Here is a 19,125-nt window from a genome sequence, read left to right on the forward strand (position 1 = left end):
AGAGCTGTGCTGAGAGAAGACTAGTGATCAGAGTTGTGCTGAGAGAAGACTAGTGATCAGAGTTGTGCTGAGAGAAGACTAGTGATCATAGCTGTGCTGAGAGAAGACTAGTGATCAGAGTTGTGCTGAGAGAAGACTAGTGATCAGAGTTGTGCTGAGAGAAGACTAGTGATCAGAGTTGTGCTGAGAGAAGACTAGTGATCAGAGTTGTGCTGAGAGAAGACTAGTGATCATAGCTGTGCTGAGAGAAGACTAGTGATCAGAGTTGTGCTGAGAGAAGACTAGTGATCAGAGTTGTGCTCAGAGAAGACTAGTGATCAGAGCTGTGCTGAGAGAAGACTAGTGATCAGAGCTGTGCTGATAGAAGACTAGTGATCAGAGTTGTGCTGAGAGAAGACTAGTGATCAGAGTTGTGCTGAGAGAAGACTAGTGATCAGAGTTGTGCTCAGAGAAGACTAGTGATCAGAGCTGTGCTGAGAGAAGACTAGTGATCAGAGCTGTGCTGAGAGAAGACTAGTGATCAGAGTTGTGCTGAGAGAAGACTAGTGATCAGAGCTGTGCTGAGAGAAGACTAGTGATCAGAGCTGTGCTGAGAGAAGACTAGTGATCAGAGCTGTGCTGAGAGAAGACTAGTGATCAGAGCTGTGCTGAGAGAAGACTAGTGATCAGAGCTGTGCTGAGAGAAGACTAGTGATCAGAGTTGTGCTGAGAGAAGACTAGTGATCAGAGCTGTGCTGAGAGAAGACTAGTGATCAGAGCTGTGCTGAGAGAAGACTAGTGATCAGAGCTGTGCTGAGAGAAGACTAGTGATCGACAACACCATTGGTAAGTAGGAAATAGGGCCAGAGTTCCACTTACGTCTACAGAATGTAGACTCTGGAACCAATATGAGATTGGAAACATATTTGACGGCTTACTAGGCTTCAGGCAGGGCTAGCGCTGCTCCGCTATACTCACCACCCTTTGACCTCCCAACGCAGAGAAACCTGTCCGGGACATGGGGCCACTGTAATCCACCTGGATTCAAACTCGGGTCCCTGCCATGGGAAACTTAGGCTTACTAGGCTTCAGGCCAAGGGAGAGATTAGGCTTCCTAGGCTTCAGACAGGGAGCTATTAGGCTTACTAGGCTGCAGGCAGGGAGATATTAGCCTTACTAGGCTTCAGGCAGGGAGATATTAGGCTTCCTAGGCTTCAGACAGGGAGTTATTAGGCTTACTAGGCTTCAGGCAGGGAGATATTAGGCTTACTAGGCTTCAGGCAAGGCTACTCTGCTATATCTACATTCATAAAAACATCTTTAATAGTTTTTATGAATGTAGATATAGCAGAGTAGCCTTGAAAATACATTAAAAATACTAGTATTAATAGCTTTTGATACGTACGTAGCAGTCCAAAAATAATTCTGCAACACCCCCAGTTGGTGTTGTTCTCTCTCCAAGAGACGGCCCAGAGATCCAAGTTTTGTTTTATGTTTATTAGATGTTAATGTCATCAACATATCTTTCCCAAAAATGGACATGTTGTGTGTTTTGGAATAAAACATGTTCTTCTCTGGTGGTTTGTAGCTTGTGGAGGAGAAGAACATCCTTGCAGAGCAGCTCCAGGCGGAGACGGAGCTGTTTGCGGAGGCCGAGGAGATGAGAGCCCGCCTGGCCGCCAAGAAGCAGGAGCTGGAGGAGATCCTCCACGACCTGGAGTCCCGCGTGGAGGAGGAGGAGGAGAGGAACCAGGGCCTACAGAACGAAAAGAAGAAGATGCAGACACACATCCAGGTGAGGTAGAGAGAGAGAGAGAGAGAGAGAGAGAGAGAGAGAGAGAGAGAGAGAGAGAGAGAGAGAGAGAGAGAGAGAGAGAGAGGGGGGGGGGGGGTCTAGTGAGGAAAGAGAATGAGAGGGAGCTGGATACAGAGCTAGAGAACTACATAGGAAGGGGATTTAGTTTTTTCATTCAGACAGACAGACATCCCTCTATATTAGGGGTGAAACACTTCCAAAGTGGGACACAGGTGTTTTCCCTGGTTTGTAGAGAGGCCTTTCCATGGCCTCACTAAGACGTAAATACAGTATGCAGTGAACACCCTGGAATTTCAAATTGAAATATAGAGACATTTAATTTAAGAATTTCTTTACATTTATTTTATTTGTACATTTTTTTTATTTATTTTTTGCTTCCATTTCCCTGCTTCTTATCTAGTGTTTCATTATATCCTTGAATGCATTCCCCCGTCTGGTGTGAACCCAGAACCTTCTCGTGGTGAGGTAACAGTGCTGACCACCTCTGTTGTGCAGGGGTGTAAAAAGTACCCAGAAATTATATAAGTGAAAGTATGGGTACCGTCTCAAAATTGTACTCAAGTAAAAGTCAGAGTATCTGGCTAAAAACACACTTGAGTAAAAGTCAAAAAGTTTCTACTTTTAAATGTACTTACAAGTACTAAAAAGACTGTATATTCTTCTGATAGCAGGTGTTTAATCAAAGATCCCTGCTTTCTAGTCTTGCACAAGGACCAATCAGCCTGGGTATGGGCGGGTTCATTTTCCATTGATGGGAATTTGATTGGCTGTTTTTAAATAAAGAGCGGCCGCAGGATTAATAACATTAACATTAGTTCGACAAGAGAAACAAATATACTAATTAAAATGGTTGGACCTGCGAGATTTGTACTTTGTACTTTGTAGGTCTGCATTTTAAATGTAAGGAGTAAAACGTTTTTTCCCCCTCTGAAATGTAATTGAGTAAAAATACAAGTATACAAACCTAATAATACTCGAGTAAAGTACAAATCCCCAAAAACAGTACTTAAGTATTGTAACGAAGTACAATTATTCAAGTACTTTCCACCCCTGGTGTGTAGGACCTGGAGGAGCAGCTGGATGAGGAGGAAGCCGCCAGACAGAAGCTCCAGCTGGAGAAGGTGACGGCCGAGGCCAAGATGAAGAAGTATGAGGAGGACATCCTGCTGCTGGACGACCAGAACTCAAAGTTCCTCAAGGTGACGGCTAACCAGGGCTAGTATTCATGGTGGGAGAGCTGGTCTGGGGTCAGTGAACCAGGAACACTTGTCTCCATGACCTTATTAAAACTAACAGACTGGAGCTGACTCTAGATCAGTGACCAGGAACACTTGTCTCCATGACCTTATTAAAACTAACAGACTGGAGCTGACTCTAGATCAGTGACCAGGAACACTTGTCTCCATGACCTTATTAAAACTAACAGACTGGAGCTGACTCTAGATCAGTCAGGTTTAGTCTGTTAGTTTTAATAAGGTCATGAAGACAAATGTTCCTGGTCATATATATATATTTCCCAGCTGTGATTGGCAGGTGGTTTTGCACATTGTGTGTACTTTTCGACGAGGAATGCGATGGTGGTCTTAGTTTTCCCATGTGACCCAAAAGATCTGATTGGTTGTTATTTCAGTCCAATATTTAGTTCTTTGGATTTGGAATAGATTGAGAGACTGCCACTAACCGCTCTGCCTCCTCTCTCTCTCCTGCTCAGGAGAAGAAGCTGCTGGAGGACCGTGTCAATGAGATGACCTCCACGCTGGCTGAGGAGGAGGAGAAGGCCAAGAACCTAGGGAAGACCAAGAACAAGCAGGAGGTGATGATGGTGGACCTGGAGGGTGAGTTAGTAGAATACATAGAATATAGAAGAGTGATGATGATGATGATGATGATGATGGTGGACCTGGAGAGTGAGTTAGTAGAATACATAGAATATAGAAGAGTGATGATGATGATGATGATGATGATGATGATGATGATGATGATGGTGGACCTGGAGGGTGAGTTAGTAGAATACATAGAATATAGAAGAGTGATGATGATGATGATGATGATGATGATGATGATGATGGTGGTGGACCTGGAGAGTGAGTTAGTAGAATACATAGAATATAGAAGAGTGATGATGATGATGATGATGATGATGATGATGATGATGGTGGACCTGGAGAGTGAGTTAGTAGAATACATAGAATATAGAAGAGTGATGATGATGGTGGTGATGATGATGATGATGATGATGATGATGATGATGATGATGATGGTGGACCTGGAGGGTGAGTTAGTAGAATACATAGAATATAGAAGAGTGATGATGATGATGATGGTGGACCTGGAGAGTGAGTTAGTAGAATACATAGAATATAGAAGAGTGATGATGATGGTGGTGATGATGATGATGATGATGATGATGATGGTGGTGGAGCTGGAGGGTGAGTTAGTAGAATACATAGAATATAGAAGAGTGATGATGATGGTGGTGATGATGATGATGATGATGATGATGATGATGATGGTGGTGGAGCTGGAGGGTGAGTTAGTAGAATACATAGAATATAGAAGAGTGATGATGATGGTGGTGATGATGATGATGATGATGATGATGATGATGATGATGATGATGATGGTGGTGGTGGTGGTGATGATGATGATGATGATGATGATGATGATGATGGTGGTGGTGGTGATGATGATGATGATGATGATGATGATGATGGTGGTGATGATGATGATGATGATGATGATGATGATGATGGTGGTGGTGGTGATGATGATGATGATGATGATGATGATGATGGTGGACCTGGAGGGTGAGTTAGTAGAATATATAGAATATAGAAGTGTGACGATGATGGTGGTGGTGGTGATGATGATGATGATGATGATGATGATGATGATGATGATGATGATGATGATGATGATGATGATGGTGGACCTGGAGGGTGAGTTAGTAGAATTCATAGAATATAGAAGAGTGATGATGGTGGTGATGATGATGATGATGATGATGATGATGATGATGATGATGATGATGATGATGATGATGATGATGGTGGTGGAGCTGGAGGGTGAGTTAGTAGAATACATAATAATATAGAAGAGTGATGATGATGGTGATGATGATGATGATGATGATGATGATGGTGGACCTGGAGGGTGAGTTAGTAGAATATATAGAAGTACCACAAAATACCCCAAAGTACCACAAAATACCCCAAAGTACCACAAAATACCCCAAAGTATACCACAAAGTACCACAAAATACCCCAAAGTACCACACAATACCCCAAAGTATACCCTAAAATACCACAACGTACCACAAAATACCCGCAAAGTACCACAAAATACCACAAAATACCCCAAAGTACCACAAAATACCCCAAAGTACCACAAAATACCCCAAAGTATACCCCAAAATACCCCCAAAGTACCACAAAATACCACAAAATACCCCAAAGTACCACAAAATACCCCAAAGTACCACAAAATACCCCAAAGTATACCCCAAAGTACCACAAAATACCACAAAATACCTCAAATGAAAAACTAAAATGTGCACATTTCCTGAAAATATTTCAGTTACAGTTTTTCTCAGTTGCTTTGGTGCATTTCTCACATCACTATTTTTCATTTGCACAACACTTTCTCAAAACAATTAGTACAAACTGCAAAACCTAGTTGATAACCTGCAAAAGCATGTCACTTGCTCAAAATGGATAGTTCATTCCTCAAAAGCAAGTATTCATGTCAATGAAAGTGTCAGTGTTATCAAAATGAAAAGTCCTGACACCATTGTTTATGAACAAGATAGTCAAATGGCTTTGTCATGTTTTCATTATGACAGTTCACTCTGTAAGTGTTTTCCAATGCAAAAAAGTCAGATTTAGGTGACACTACCTAAAAATGCTCAAGACAGCACTATACACTATTTGCACAGCCATTTGAAATCTACAGTTAAGTTACACATTACTGTACACACTGTACACATTGTAATATTCCATCCTTGTTGGTCTGGGACATCAATGGTTGCTCTCTGTCCAATGTGATTTCTTCCACGCCTTCTACCTTTTGCCAGATTTAAACCTGCTTCATCAACGTATATGAATGTGTGCAGCAGTTCCCTGGCGTCCAGCTCCAGTACACTATTTATCCCAGAAGAGAGAGAGAGAAAAACTATAAAAACTGTTCCTGTGTAACATAATGCATTTTGGAGAACATATTGTACACTATGAAGTGAACTGTCATGTAAGTGTACTGCATGGCACTACACAAAGTAACCAGTTAGCGGCCGGGTAGCGCAGTGGACTAAGCGTCTGTCTACCACCGCAGAGACACTGGTATCGAATCCAGCTGTCAGCGGTGCCTCCGGCTTGGCCGGTCGTCATACTGGCACAATTGGCAGTGTCAGCGGGAGGGAAGCCAGTGGATGGTAATCTGGTCGTTGTAAACAGCGACTCCTACAGGTTGGTCAGGGTGCCTGCATGGCGAGGAAGGGATCTGGGTGAGGTAGTGTGCCCACTGCCCTCCCACGTGTTACACTCACCCAATGAGAGTCCTCGCTGCCAGGTGAAAAGAGGCTGCTGGCTGTCTCCTATGTATCGGAGGAAGCATGTGATAGACTTCAGGGCTCCCTAGACCGGCAAGTAGGGAGCAAATGCGCGCAACGACTAAATTGGGATGGGAGGAAAATACAAGAAAAATAGGAGGAGAAAAAGTTAAAAAATAAAAATAACCAGTTTACAGCACATTAGAGTATGCATATAACACATGTTTTACCTGTACATACTGGTGACGGATCTCCTTCACTCTGTCGCTGTTCCGGTCAAATGGCAGATTGTACTACAATTGTTTAATTTCTCCTGAGCACTCTGTCAATTGTAGCGATTGAAACAGATTCAATATTCCCAAAGATATTGTCATAATCTATAACAGCGCTTTGTATCTCTCTCAACCTTATGGCATTGTTTGCAATCACCATTGCACAAATGGCTTCCTCTTGTTGCAGAGTAAAAAGGGGCCCTCTTCCACCTCTGCGATGTTGTCTTGCAATCCTATGTGGTGCAGAGTAAAATTACAGTAATGTACAGTAAACATGAGATATACTGCTTTACAGTAACCCATATTACTGTAGTGTACAATAACAGTGCTTCCCACTTGTAAAATACTGCAGTACAGTACCATACTGTAAATATGGCAAATATTTACTGTAACACTACGTTACACTACAATACAGTAAATCTGTACTGCAGTAAAGCTGTAAGTCCAAATGTAAAATGTAAAAAGTGACAAGTTATTGTCCCACTGTGGCACATGGCTTCCGGTTTCCACTCAGGTCGGATGGCTGCGTGATTTTTTCGAGCTCCGTGACCACTTCACATTAATCATTATAACGATGTTAATTTCACGCCATACGCTCATAGCACACATCGTAAGGATGCCCAAACAAATACCGAACCCGACTGGAATGTTAAATGAGGAAGACAGAGATTTTATCAGAACTTTTTTCCGTGTGGAACTTGAAGCTAGCACGCTGAAGCTAACTAACAGATTGGACTCATTCCAAGCAGAGCTAGCAAGCGTGAACACGCGGCTCTCGGGAATGGAAGAGGAGATAACCACGGTTAAGACTAACTTTGAGTCCAACTCCACCGATGTCTCAGCTATAAAAGACAAGATGCTTATTTTTTAACAGAAGGTGGCCGACCTAGAGGACCGAAATAGAAGATGCAATATCCGAGTCTACGGCTTACCTGAAAGAGTCGAGGGTGATGCACCGATTCAATACCTGGAACGGATGATTCCCAAGTGGTTCCCGTCCATCGACCCTCCGGAGATTGAGCGTGCCCACAGAATCTTCAGAAACGGTCCCCCGGAGAAGGGTGAACGTCCCCCCGCCTTCATACTCTGCTGCCTGCGTTTCACTGCACGCCAGGCTCTTCTTCGAGAGGCCAGGAAGCACCCTCCAACCGTGGGTAACCACCTCCTCAGATTTGCCGCGGACTTCAGTGATTACACGCCAAACGTTGCAGAGCCTTCTCTCAGGCGATGGGCTACGCTTGTGAAAAGGGCATCGAAGTTTTCCTACTCTACCCAGCAACCTTGAAAGTCAAGATGGGCCACGGAGTTGGTACTTGCAACCGCCTGTTCACCTCGCCGGCTGAGGCGGAGCGCTTCCTACGGCGTGGCATGGTGACCTCCCCGGCCAAGGGTGACGAGCCGGCTTCAGCGGAGCTGACTACGGGCATCGGGGAATAACAGGCCCCGGAGCCTGAGTGTGCTAAGCATAGATATATATAGAACACTAGATAGCTTGCCCGCGCTGCCGGCCAATGGAGAGCGACGTCACTGAACCGCCGCCATCTTGCTCCAGTTAGCCTTGAGTGAGAGTGAGTGAGCTGCACAGACAAAAATACTCATAACTCGCTGAAATATTGACGGATTTACAAACGGTTTGGTTTATTACAAGCATTATTAACGTGGCTATGATTCAAGCGGTTTGTAAAAAAAAACATCTTTAAAAAAAAAAAAATCATAAGTATGCAGTATCATAACTACATCTTTGATGTTTATAGCAAACCAACCCGTTTGTAAATCCATCAATATTTCAGCGAGTTATGAGTATTTTTGTCTGTGCAGCTCACTCACTCTCACTCAAGGCTAACTGGAGCAAGATGGCGGCGGTTCAGTGACGCTGGTGACTCCGCCTTAAGCTATCTAGTTTTCTATAGATATCTATGGTGCTAAGTACGAAGCGTGCTTATTTTCCGGCTCTCCAAGCTAACACTATCGTTACCACTCGCCTACCGCAGCTTTTCGGACCAACAGAACGGTAACGCTTAAGGTTCATCTCCGCTGTATTATCTCAACAAAGGGTATGCATATTGACTATTTTCAAGTATAACTCAGACCACCTGTGTTTTTAACGTCTCTGCTTTTTGTCGCCTTCACTTTAAACTTCGCATTGAACTGCGCATATACTTCTCTCTGTTGAGCGAAGTGGGTTATCTTTTCTAATTGTTACAATATACCTTACAAGTTTCTGGTATGGTTAAGTTACATAATGTTGTTGTGGTTGTTATGCTCGGTCATAGTGGCCAACTGATGTTTGATCGATATTGGAAACATTTTCTGATGGGGGGAGGGGGGAGGGAATGGAGGGGGTGCGTTGCTTTTTGTTTTTGTTGTTGTTGTTGGCGACAACGATTGGCGGCCAATAACGAGTTTAATCGTTGTTGGCAGTGAATGAGTTAATGAGCACACCATGGACCGTTTCTTCACCAACTTGGAGGTGATGGATGAGCTGATGACAGACCGAGCAGAGCCCAATGCACCCCAGCCCACCTACCAAGCCTAGTACATCCCAGCCTAGACCATCTGCCAAGCCTAGTACATCCCAGCCTAAACCACCTGCCAAGCCTAGTACATCCCAGTGTACTCCACCCCAGCTGGAAAAGGCAGCCAGCAAGAAGAAGAAACAGAAAAGAAAGAGACAGGAGGAGTCTTCATCAGATGAAGATAATTGTTTTTGTTTGGTTTGTATGGAAACGTTCTCCAACAGCCGTTCAGGGGAGGTATGGGAGAAGTGTTGGATGTGCAACCAGTTGGCACACAAGCTCTGCTTAGTTGGAGTACCCAGACCCTACATTTGCCATCACTGTAACTCAGATAGTGAATGAGTGTAGCGTAGTTGTGTTGGCTATTATTGTTAGGCCTATTTATTTTGTTCTTATTTTGTTATATAGGATGGCCTAAAGATGTCTTTCCTGTTTATGTTCATGTTAAGATGCATTAAGTTATGTATTTGTCAACTTGTCAATGCAATTCAACTTTCAAATTTAGTTCTTCCTTCTTGCCTTCTTTTTAAGATGTTTCCAATTAAAACACATAGTGACAACCAACCCCACAGTGTGTGACAACCATCCCTGTGATGGGGTTGGTTGTCACAATGTGTTAGAGTGTCTTTGATAGGTAATTTCCTCTTTGTTACAATATGTTGGAAAATGAGAGGGATACACATTTCAAGCCAACATCTTAAGCTTCAATTTAAGAATGACTATTGAAAGATGTTTTGATGATGAGCAATTCACACTAGAGTAAAAAGTGTGACAACCATCCCCGTTCTCCCCTACTTTGGGGTATTTTGGGGTATACGTTGGGGTATTTTGTGGTACTTTGGGGTATTTTGTGGTACTTTGTGGTGATTAGTAGGACCCCTTCTTTTAACCACTTTAAAACAAAATACCACTAAGTCACTTGCTGGTCAGTTAACCAAGCTCTCTCTGTCTGATTCTCCCTCCTCCAGATCGTCTTAAGAAGGAGGAGAAGACCCGTCAGGAGCTGGAGAAGGCCAAGAGGAAGCTGGACGGGGAGACGTCTGACTTCCAGGACCAGATCGCTGAGCTCCAGGCCCAGATAGAGGAGCTGAAAGTCCAGCTGGCCAAGAAGGAAGAAGAGCTACAGGCACTGCAGGCTAGGTAGGAGACCTTCTGGGGTGGGAGGGGGTGTTATTAAGAGAACTTAACTGAATAAAACTGCAGGCTAGGTAGGAGACCTTCTGGGGTGGGAGGGGGTGTTATTAAGAGAACTTAACTGAATAAAACTATTCGTTTACATCAATTCCATTCAAATATGATTCGATTCCCTTAGCAAATTCCCCAATTTGATTAGATTAAAATTAAAACTACATTTGATTAGATGAAAACAAAAAAACAACTGTATGTACCAATATAAAGAATGCCCCCCCCCCCCAGACACACATACACAAGTAGATGTAAAAAAAAATTTCAATATCAAGCAGTGATGGAAAGTATTTTTAGTCAAGACACTTTTATTTTCATTTTAGGGAACTTTGTACTTAATATTGTACTTTTACTCCACTAGATTCGTCCGAACCCATCAGTTACTAGTCACTTTGAAGGAAGAGATTTTGCATAGAAAACATGGCAAAAATGTATGAAGATTATGTACTTTCAAATTTGAAGCCTGCCAACTTCAAGAGGATGTAACCAAAGCCAGTATATCACATACCACTTTAACATGACCTTTAGAGGTCAATGGTTCAAGGTTTGAGCGTTCCCAACCACTGGAATACACAAACATCATGTAGAATGCATACTTTTACTTTTGATACTTGAGTAGTTAAGTACATTCAATATCAAATACTCAACCTTTTCCTAAGTAGAATTTTTAATGGAGGACTTTTACTTTTACAGAGTACTATTTTAAGTAAAGGAACTGTGTACTCCTTCCACCACTGATATCAAGTACTCATATCGCTACTCTGTATCGGTGAGTATTCAAAACAAGTAGTCGTGCTTATAGTGTGGTCAGCAAAAAGTAGTGTCGGTGGTGCACCTCTAAATTAAATAGAACGTTGTTGAATTGAATTCACGAGTGTTTAGACCTACAGTATGTAATCCGGGTCATAGTGTTATTTGTGTAGCATCATACAGCAGGCCGTGTTTGAATCAGGCTTCACAAAGGGCCTCCTGACGTGTATTCACTCACCACACAAACACTTTGATCTCTCTGGTTTAACCGTCCAAACTGTGCAGCAGTGATGACATCAGGCCCCTGATTAAACCAGCACCAGTGTCGCATACGTTTCATATGAGATTCACGCGGCGTGGTGTCGATGAGGGTTTTCTAATTGAGTCAGTGAGTCAGTGAGTTTCTGAGCCGCAGGCTGACTCAGTCTCTGAGGTAAGCGCTCCATGGCTGTATCATTATACCCACAGCACTGTTAAACATCTCCACACCTGGTGTTTTATAGGACACATTTAACTAGACTCTGACAGATATGCAGCGGTAATCCTATACGCCGGCTATTGAGCATTTACCGTTATTATGCTCTCCAGCCAGGACACGGCGCAGGCTAACAAGACCACCAGGGCAACATGTATTTATTCAGTGGACCTCACCACCTTGGAATGTGTGCGTGTCTGCGCGCCTGCTGATAACTGACCTATGAAACTATACAGCCGTTCCATTCCCATCATTCAATCATTCTGCTCCATCATGAGAAAATGGCAGTGATGATAACAACTGCCAGTCCCCATGATGGTTATCTAGCTGGGGCCTCTACCGCCATCCTCTGGACTGTGTCAGCTCTCTGAAGGTGGCCCCAGTTGGGACTTGAAACCCATAATTCCATTTGAACCCTTTCACTGCCACACTACCAAAGGGTTAAAGCCTTTCACTGTGACAATACAGAAGGTTAACCCTTTCACTGCCACACGACAAAGGGTTGACCCTTTCACAACCACACTACAGAAGGTTAACCCTTTCAATACCACACTACAGACGGTTAACCATCTGTAGTGTGGTAGTGAAGGGGTTAACCTTCTGTAGTGTGGTAGTGAAAGGGTTAAGGCCAGTTTTATGCCTTCCCAGTTCAGTGCAATAACCACACTTGTTGTTATCTACTCCTGGATTAGTTTAGCTGAGCTACAAGAAAGCCAAAGAGAGACCCATTATAACTTTGTTGTGGGTATTTGTTCCACCATACCGATACACAATTACACAGCAAGTTTAATTAAACAATTAAACAGCGAGCGGCCAGAGTAACGATATCCTTACCGTCAGCTGGGATACATTGGTACAAAACTTGTAGGAAATTAGCTCTCCTTCGCTCTTCTGTTACTCCAGAACACAACAAAAAATGAACTAAAAACTCTCCAGTATTCTCGCGCGAGACCCCAGACTCATCCCCCTGAACAGCTCTCTTAAAGAAACACTCACATTTACATGTATTGCTACAGTGCGATTCAATTGGATCCACTCGTTTTGGAGGGGTAGGGACACCCCAGTCACACCCCAGGGACCCGGACCGACGGCCCCCCGGTGGTCTCAGTCTGCTTCCATGAGAACCCTGGGAATTGTCATCTGGAGCGAAAACTGTGAGCTGCAAGTGAACTGCAAGTGAGCTGCGAGTGAGCTGTGAGTGAGATGCAAGTGAGCTGTGAGTGAGCTGCAAGTGAGCTGCAAGTGAGATGCAAGTGAGCTGCAAGTGAGCTGTGAGTGAGATGCAAGTGAGATGCAAGTGAGCTGCAAGTGAGCTGCAAGTGAGCTGCGAGTGAGCTGCAAGTGAGCTGTGAGTGAGCTGCAAGTGAGCTGTGAGTGAGCTGCAAGTGAGCTGCAAGTGAGCTGCAAGTGAGCTGCAAGTGAGCTGTGAGTGAGCTGCAAGTGAGCTGCAAGTGAGCTGCAAGTGAGCTGTGAGTGAGCTGCGAGTGAGCTGTGAGTGAGCTGCGAGTGAGCTGTGAGTGAGCTGCGAGTGAGCTGTGAGTGAGCTGCAAGTGAGCTGCAAGTGAGCTGCAAGTGAGCTGTGAGTGAGCTGCAAGTGAGCTGCAAGTGAGCTGTGAGTGAGCTGCAAGTGAGCTGTGAGTGAGCTGCAAGTGAGCTGCAAGTGAGCTGCAAGTGAGCTGTGAGTGAGCTGCAAGTGAGCTGTGAGTGAGCTGCGAGTGAGCTGCAAGTGAGCTGTGAGTGAGCTGTGAGTGAGCTGCAAGTGAGCTGCAAGTGAGCTGCAATTGAGCTGTGAGTGAGCTGCGAGTGAGCTGCAAGTGAGCTGTGAGTGAGCTGTGAGTGAGCTGCAAGTGAGCTGTGAGTGAGCTGCGAGTGAGCTGCAAGTGAGCTGCAAGTGAGCTGCGAGTGAGCTGCAAGTGAGCTGCAAGTGAGCTGCGAGTGAGCTGCAAGTGAGCTGTGAGTGAGCTGTGAGTGAGCTGTGAGTGAGCTGCGAGTGAGCTGCAAGTGAGCTGCAAGTGAGCTGCGAGTGAGCTGCAAGTGAGCTGCAAGTGAGCTGCGAGTGAGCTGCAAGTGAGCTGTGAGTGAGCTGTGAGTGAGCTGTGAGTGAGATGTGAGTGAGATGTGAGTGAGCTGCAAGTGAGCTGTGAGTGAGCTGTGAGTGAGCTGTGAGTGAGCTGTGAGTGAGATGCAAGTGAGCTGCGAGTGAGATGTGAGTGAGCTGCGAGTGAGCTGTGAGTGAGCTGTGAGTGAGCTGTGAGTGAGCTGTGAGTGAGCTGTGAGTGAGATGCAAGTGAGCTGCGAGTGAGCTGTGAGTGAGCTGCGAGTGAGCTGTGAGTGAGATGTGAGTGAGATGTGAGTGAGATGTGAGTGAGCTGTGAGTGAGATGTGAGTGAGATGTGAGTGAGATGTGAGTGAGCTGTGAGTGAGATGTGAGTGAGCTGCGAGTGAGCTGCGAGTGAGATGTGAGTGAGATGTGAGTGAGATGTGAGTGAGCTGTGAGTGAGATGTGAGTGAGCTGCGAGTGAGCTGCGAGTGAGCTGTGAGTGAGCTGTGAGTGAGATGTGAGTGAGATGTGAGTGAGATGTGAGTGAGCTGCGAGTGAGCTGCGAGTGAGCTGCGAGTGAGATGTGAGTGAGATGTGAGTGAGATGTGAGTGAGCTGTGAGTGAGCTGCGAGTGAGATGTGAGTGAGATGTGAGTGAGCTGTGAGTGAGATGTGAGTGAGCTGCGAGTGAGATGTGAGTGAGCTGTGAGTGAGATGTGAGTGAGCTGCGAGTGAGATGTGAGTGAGATGTGAGTGAGCTGCGAGTGAGCTGTGAGTGAGCTGCAGATGCTTAATTAAGGTGACAGTAGACAGCAATGCATAATTAATCTCTGACTGAATTGAACAACATTGATACTATTTCATAACCTTTTGCGTTTTCTGAAGAGGAAATTACGAGATTCTCTGCGTTTGTAATATTGTCAGGATTCCAGATTTTGCCCAATAAACGGCTGACCTGCATGACCGTACAGCTTTATTTCTTAACACATTGGCGGCCATTTGGATGCGTCTAAAATCAATGTAGAATAGAATAGAATCTTTATTGTCATTGTTGGTACAACAAAATTTGTTGACTTGCAATGGATGAAATAGTGTATAGTGCAGCAATGCAAGTCCGGTTCACAGTTATTGTTGTAATGGAGAAGTGCGAGTTATGTCACCGGGGGTTTGGGACGGGGGGTGCGAGGGGGGGGGGGGGGGGGGGGGGGGGGGGGGTTGCGGGGGGGGGGCAAGTTGATGTTGATCGTTGAGCAGCCTGACAGCCCGTGGATAGAGGCTGTTGGTCAGTCTGCTAGTTCCGGACTGGATGGATGGGGATGTGTGCTTGCCAATCCTGACATGTTGTGTGCGATTTGTAAGAAAGTCCAAGATCCAATTGCATAGTGTGGTGTTCAGTCCGAGTTTGTGTAGTATACTGTGAAGCTTGTTGGGTAGAATAGTGTTGAAGGCTGAACTAAAGTCAACAAAAAGGAGTCTACCATATGTGTGCCTGTGCTCTAGATGTTCCAGCAGAGTGTGCAGCACAATGGCAATAGCATCGTCTGTTGACCTGTTCTTCCGGTAGGAAAACTGATTGTGGTCTAATGATAGCGGTATGGAGGCTTTTATGTGTTTCATGACCAGTCTCTCAAAGCATTTTGCGACGATGGGGGTGAGTGCCACAGGTCTGTAGTCGTTCAGGCCTGTGACTTTAAGTTTCTTTGGAACCGGGACTATTGTTGCTGCCTTAAGACATGCAGGAACCCAGGATGAGCCCAGAGACAGGTTGAAGATGGTGGTGAGAACTGGGGCTAGTTCAGCCGCACAGTCCTTGAGCACCCGTCCCAGGACTCCATCAGACCCTGCCGCCTTCCTTGTGTTGATGTTTCGTAGACTGAGTCTGACCTCATGAGTGCTCAGGACTATGGTGGAGCCGTCAGAGGGGAGAGGGGGCAACACCGGGTCCTTGTTGTCCCTGTCAAAATGTGCATAAAAGATGTTTAACTCCTCTGCTAGGGGGGCGCTGCCGTTGACAGGGGGGATGTTCTTCCCTTGTAGTCCGATATAGCCCTGACACCCTCCCATACATGCCGGGGGTTTGAGGCGCTGTTGAAGTGGGCTTCAATGCGGTTCTTGTATGACAGCTTAGCAGATCTGACTCCATTTTTCAGGTCTGATCTCGCTGCACTGTATGCGTTGGTGTCACCTGATCTATGCACTGCATTCCTGGCTCGTAATAGTGATTTTATATTCTGTGTCATCCAGGGTTTGACATTTGGAAAGACACGGATCTGCTTCCAAGATGTAACAATGTCTACACAGAAAGTGATATAGTCGAGCACTGAGAGAGAGAAAATATCCAGAGACCTATGTGTCAACACTCCCAGGCCACCGAAAATGGCCCAGTCTGTGGTGCTGAAGCAGTCCTGGAGCTTAGGGATGGCGTCCTCAGGCCAATTTTTTTTTGCGTTTTCTGAAGAGGAAACTACAAGATTCTCTGCGTTTGTGTAATATTGTCAGGATTTCAGATTTTGCCCAATAAACGGCTGACCTGCATGACCGTACAGCTTTATTTCTTAACACATTGGCGGCCATTTGGATGCGTCTAAAATCACTGTAGAATAGAATAGAATCTTTATTGTCATTGTTGGTACAACAAAATTGGTTGACTTGCAATGGATGAAATAGTGTATAGTGCAGCAATGCAAGTCCGGTTCACAGTTATTGTTGTAATGGAGAAGTGGGAGTTATGTCACCGGGGGTTGGGGACGGGGACGGGGACGGGGGACGGGGACGGGGGACGGGGACGGGGACGGGGGGGTGCGGGGGGGGGGGCAAGTTGATGTTGATCGTTGAGCAGCCTGACAGCCCGTGGATAGAGGCTGTTGGTCAGTCTGCTAGTTCCGGACTGGATGGATCTATACCTTCGACCAGAGGGCAGCAGTTGAAAAAGATGGTGTGCTGGGTGGTACTGGTCCTGTAAGATGTTATTTACACGACGTAGGCAGCGGGAGGTGAAGACTGTGGAGATATCTGGGAGGCTAGCTCCAGTGATCCTCCTTGCAGCCTTGACCACTCTGTGGAGGGCCTCCTTCTCTGCCCTGGTGCAGCTGGAAAACCACACCAGTAGTCCGTACGTGAGTACACTCTCTACTGCGCAGTGGTAGAAGTTGGCCATCAGTCCCTGTGGGAGTTTAGCCCATTTAAGCGTCCTCAGATAGAAGAGGCGCTGCTGTGCTTTCCCCACAGCAGAGGTAATGTTGAACCCCCAGGACAGGTCATCAGACATCGTCACGCCCAGAAACTTAAATTTTTAAACCCTCTCCACCTCCTCATTTCCAATGAGGAGTGGAGAGTGGCTGAGGTCACCAGTCCTGCGGAAATCGATGATCATCTCCTTGGTCTTCGTGGGGTTGAGAGCAAGGTTATGACCATCGCACCACTCCACTAGTCGCTCAACCTCCCTCCTGTATGAGGTCTCATCATTCCCTCTGATGAGGCCAAGTACTGTTGTGTCGTCTGCAAATTTGACTATGAGGTTAGATGGAGAGGAGGAACAACAGTCGTGGGTGAAAAGTGTATAGAGAAGTGGGCTGAGTACACACCCCTGAGGGGCCCCGGTGCTAATGGGCAGGGTGGGGGATGTGTGCTTGCCAATCCTGACATGTTGTGTGCGATTTGTAAGAAAGTCCAAGATCCAATTGCATAGTGTGGTGTTCAGTCCGAGTTTGTGTAGTATACTGTGAAGCTTGTTGGGTAGAATAGTGTTGAAGGCTGAACTAAAGTCAACAAAAAGGTGTAATGATAGTTTGTTATCAGCGAGCCATATGCAGATTTTGCCTAGTTCCGAGCTGAGGGTTTTTTCAACCTGTAACTTGTTCTTGTCAGAGACCAGCAGGGCTGAGTCGTCCGCAAACAGGAACAAGTTGCAGTCACAAGCTGACGACATGTCATTTGCATAAATTAGGAACAGTAGCGGACCTAGTATGCTTCCTTGTGGAACACCACAGCTTACTGTGAGGGGGGGGGATAGGGTACCGTTTACCTCCACCATCTGCTCTCTCCCCTCCAGGTAGGATTGCATCCAGCTCACTGATAGACTATCAAAACCAATTGCTTTTAGCTTGTCAATCAGAATGGTGTGATTGACAGTGTCGAAGGCCTTTTGTAGGTCCAGCATGACCAAGTGTGTTTCTCCCTCTGGTGGCACATTTCACATTTCGGTGGAAAGAGTGAAGTACAGTCTTTAGGTCGGCATGATTGAAATCCCCCGCCGCAATAAAGATACTGTCGGGATGTGCCGCCAGGCATTTGTTTACAGTATCCTGTAGCCTAGCTAACGCTAGCTTAGCATTGGCGTCCGGAGGTATGTAAACAGCACAGATGTAAACAGAAGAGAATTCTCTCGGTAAGCAAAATGGTCTGCATTTTAGCAGCAAAAATTCCACATCGGGGCAACAATGTTTATCAACCACTGTGACATTGGTACACCACAAGTCATTAATATAGATGCACAGTCCTCCTCCTATCCTCTTACCTGAGTCCGCCGTTCTATCGGCTCGGTAGGCAGTGTGACCGGCTAGCTCAGTAGCCGAATCCGGGATTGTGCTATCCAGCCAGGTTTTGGTGAAAATTAAGCAGCAGCAGTTGTCCATTTGTTTTTGTGTTGCTAATTCCATTCGTATATCGTCTATCTTGTAGCGGATCGAACGGGCATTCGAGAGGAAGATGGTAGGGAGCGGGGGTTTGAATGGGTTTGTTTTTAGCCTAGCCCATGCACCAACGCGTTTTCCCCTCTTCTGCAGCCGCTCACAACGTCTCCTCTTCCGCCTCTCGGCTCCGGGAGTAGTGGGTGGTGATGATCTAGCAATCTCCGCTGGAATGGTGAAATCCGCTGGGAGAAATGCTCGGTTGTTGAGCTCTAGGAATACATCCCGACTGTACCTCACCGTCGGGTGTTGAAAGCTGCGTGAAATAATGTTAAGTTCTACCAAAATAATAAAAAGTGTATGCCAGCTCTGTGAGCTCCGGGCCGCTGCGACTGTGCGCGCCGCCATCTTAGAGTTTGTCTTAGAGCATGGCGATAGAACGCCTGCCCTGATTCCAAACTCTAACTTTAACCAACTTCCGGCCAGCATATGTAAACAGACTTGCACAGTCCGTGGGGCTGTTTGTAGAGCTAAATCTATACTTTATAGTATTGCTATCTGTCCAATCTCATTTGTCAATTGAGTCCATAAACCGTCCCTTCAAAATGGCTTAAAGAAATAATTTTTTCATCAATACGTTCTCATTTTATAGCGCCGTGAATATAAGCGTTATACGGGATTTGGTCTAGTATATTTCCTGGAAGGCTGGATAAAGGGCTAATAGCTACTAACGTTATATCCAATGGCATTTCGGTTATACAGAAGCTACAGATAAAACTCAAACTGCATATGATCGGGGGGGGGGGGGGGGGGGCATGGAAGGGGGGGGGGGGGCGGGGGACGTCGTTTCTGATTATTGATTACCAATACCCGTGTTCGTCGTATCATAACAAGCTCTGATCAGCATGTAATTTACGTGAA

The 19,125-nt window shown here is 45.6% G+C and overlaps 1 protein-coding gene across 1 annotated transcript in view; it reads left to right on the forward strand.

Annotated features, from left to right (window-relative positions):
• Nucleotides 1-19,125, forward strand: part of LOC311239765 (myosin-10-like) — a 240,379-nt gene that overhangs the window by 182,440 nt on the left and 38,814 nt on the right. The window contains 4 exon segments of the mRNA XM_084328192.1: nucleotides 1,568-1,774; nucleotides 2,857-2,994; nucleotides 3,507-3,630; nucleotides 10,095-10,266. Coding sequence (XP_084184318.1) covers nucleotides 1,568-1,774; nucleotides 2,857-2,994; nucleotides 3,507-3,630; nucleotides 10,095-10,266 — 641 coding nt within the window.

The sequence above is a fragment of the Notolepis coatsorum genome, assembly GCF_963971535.1.
Source record: "Notolepis coatsorum genome assembly, chromosome: 14".
NCBI classification, from domain to species: domain Eukaryota; kingdom Metazoa; phylum Chordata; class Actinopteri; order Aulopiformes; family Paralepididae; genus Notolepis; species Notolepis coatsorum.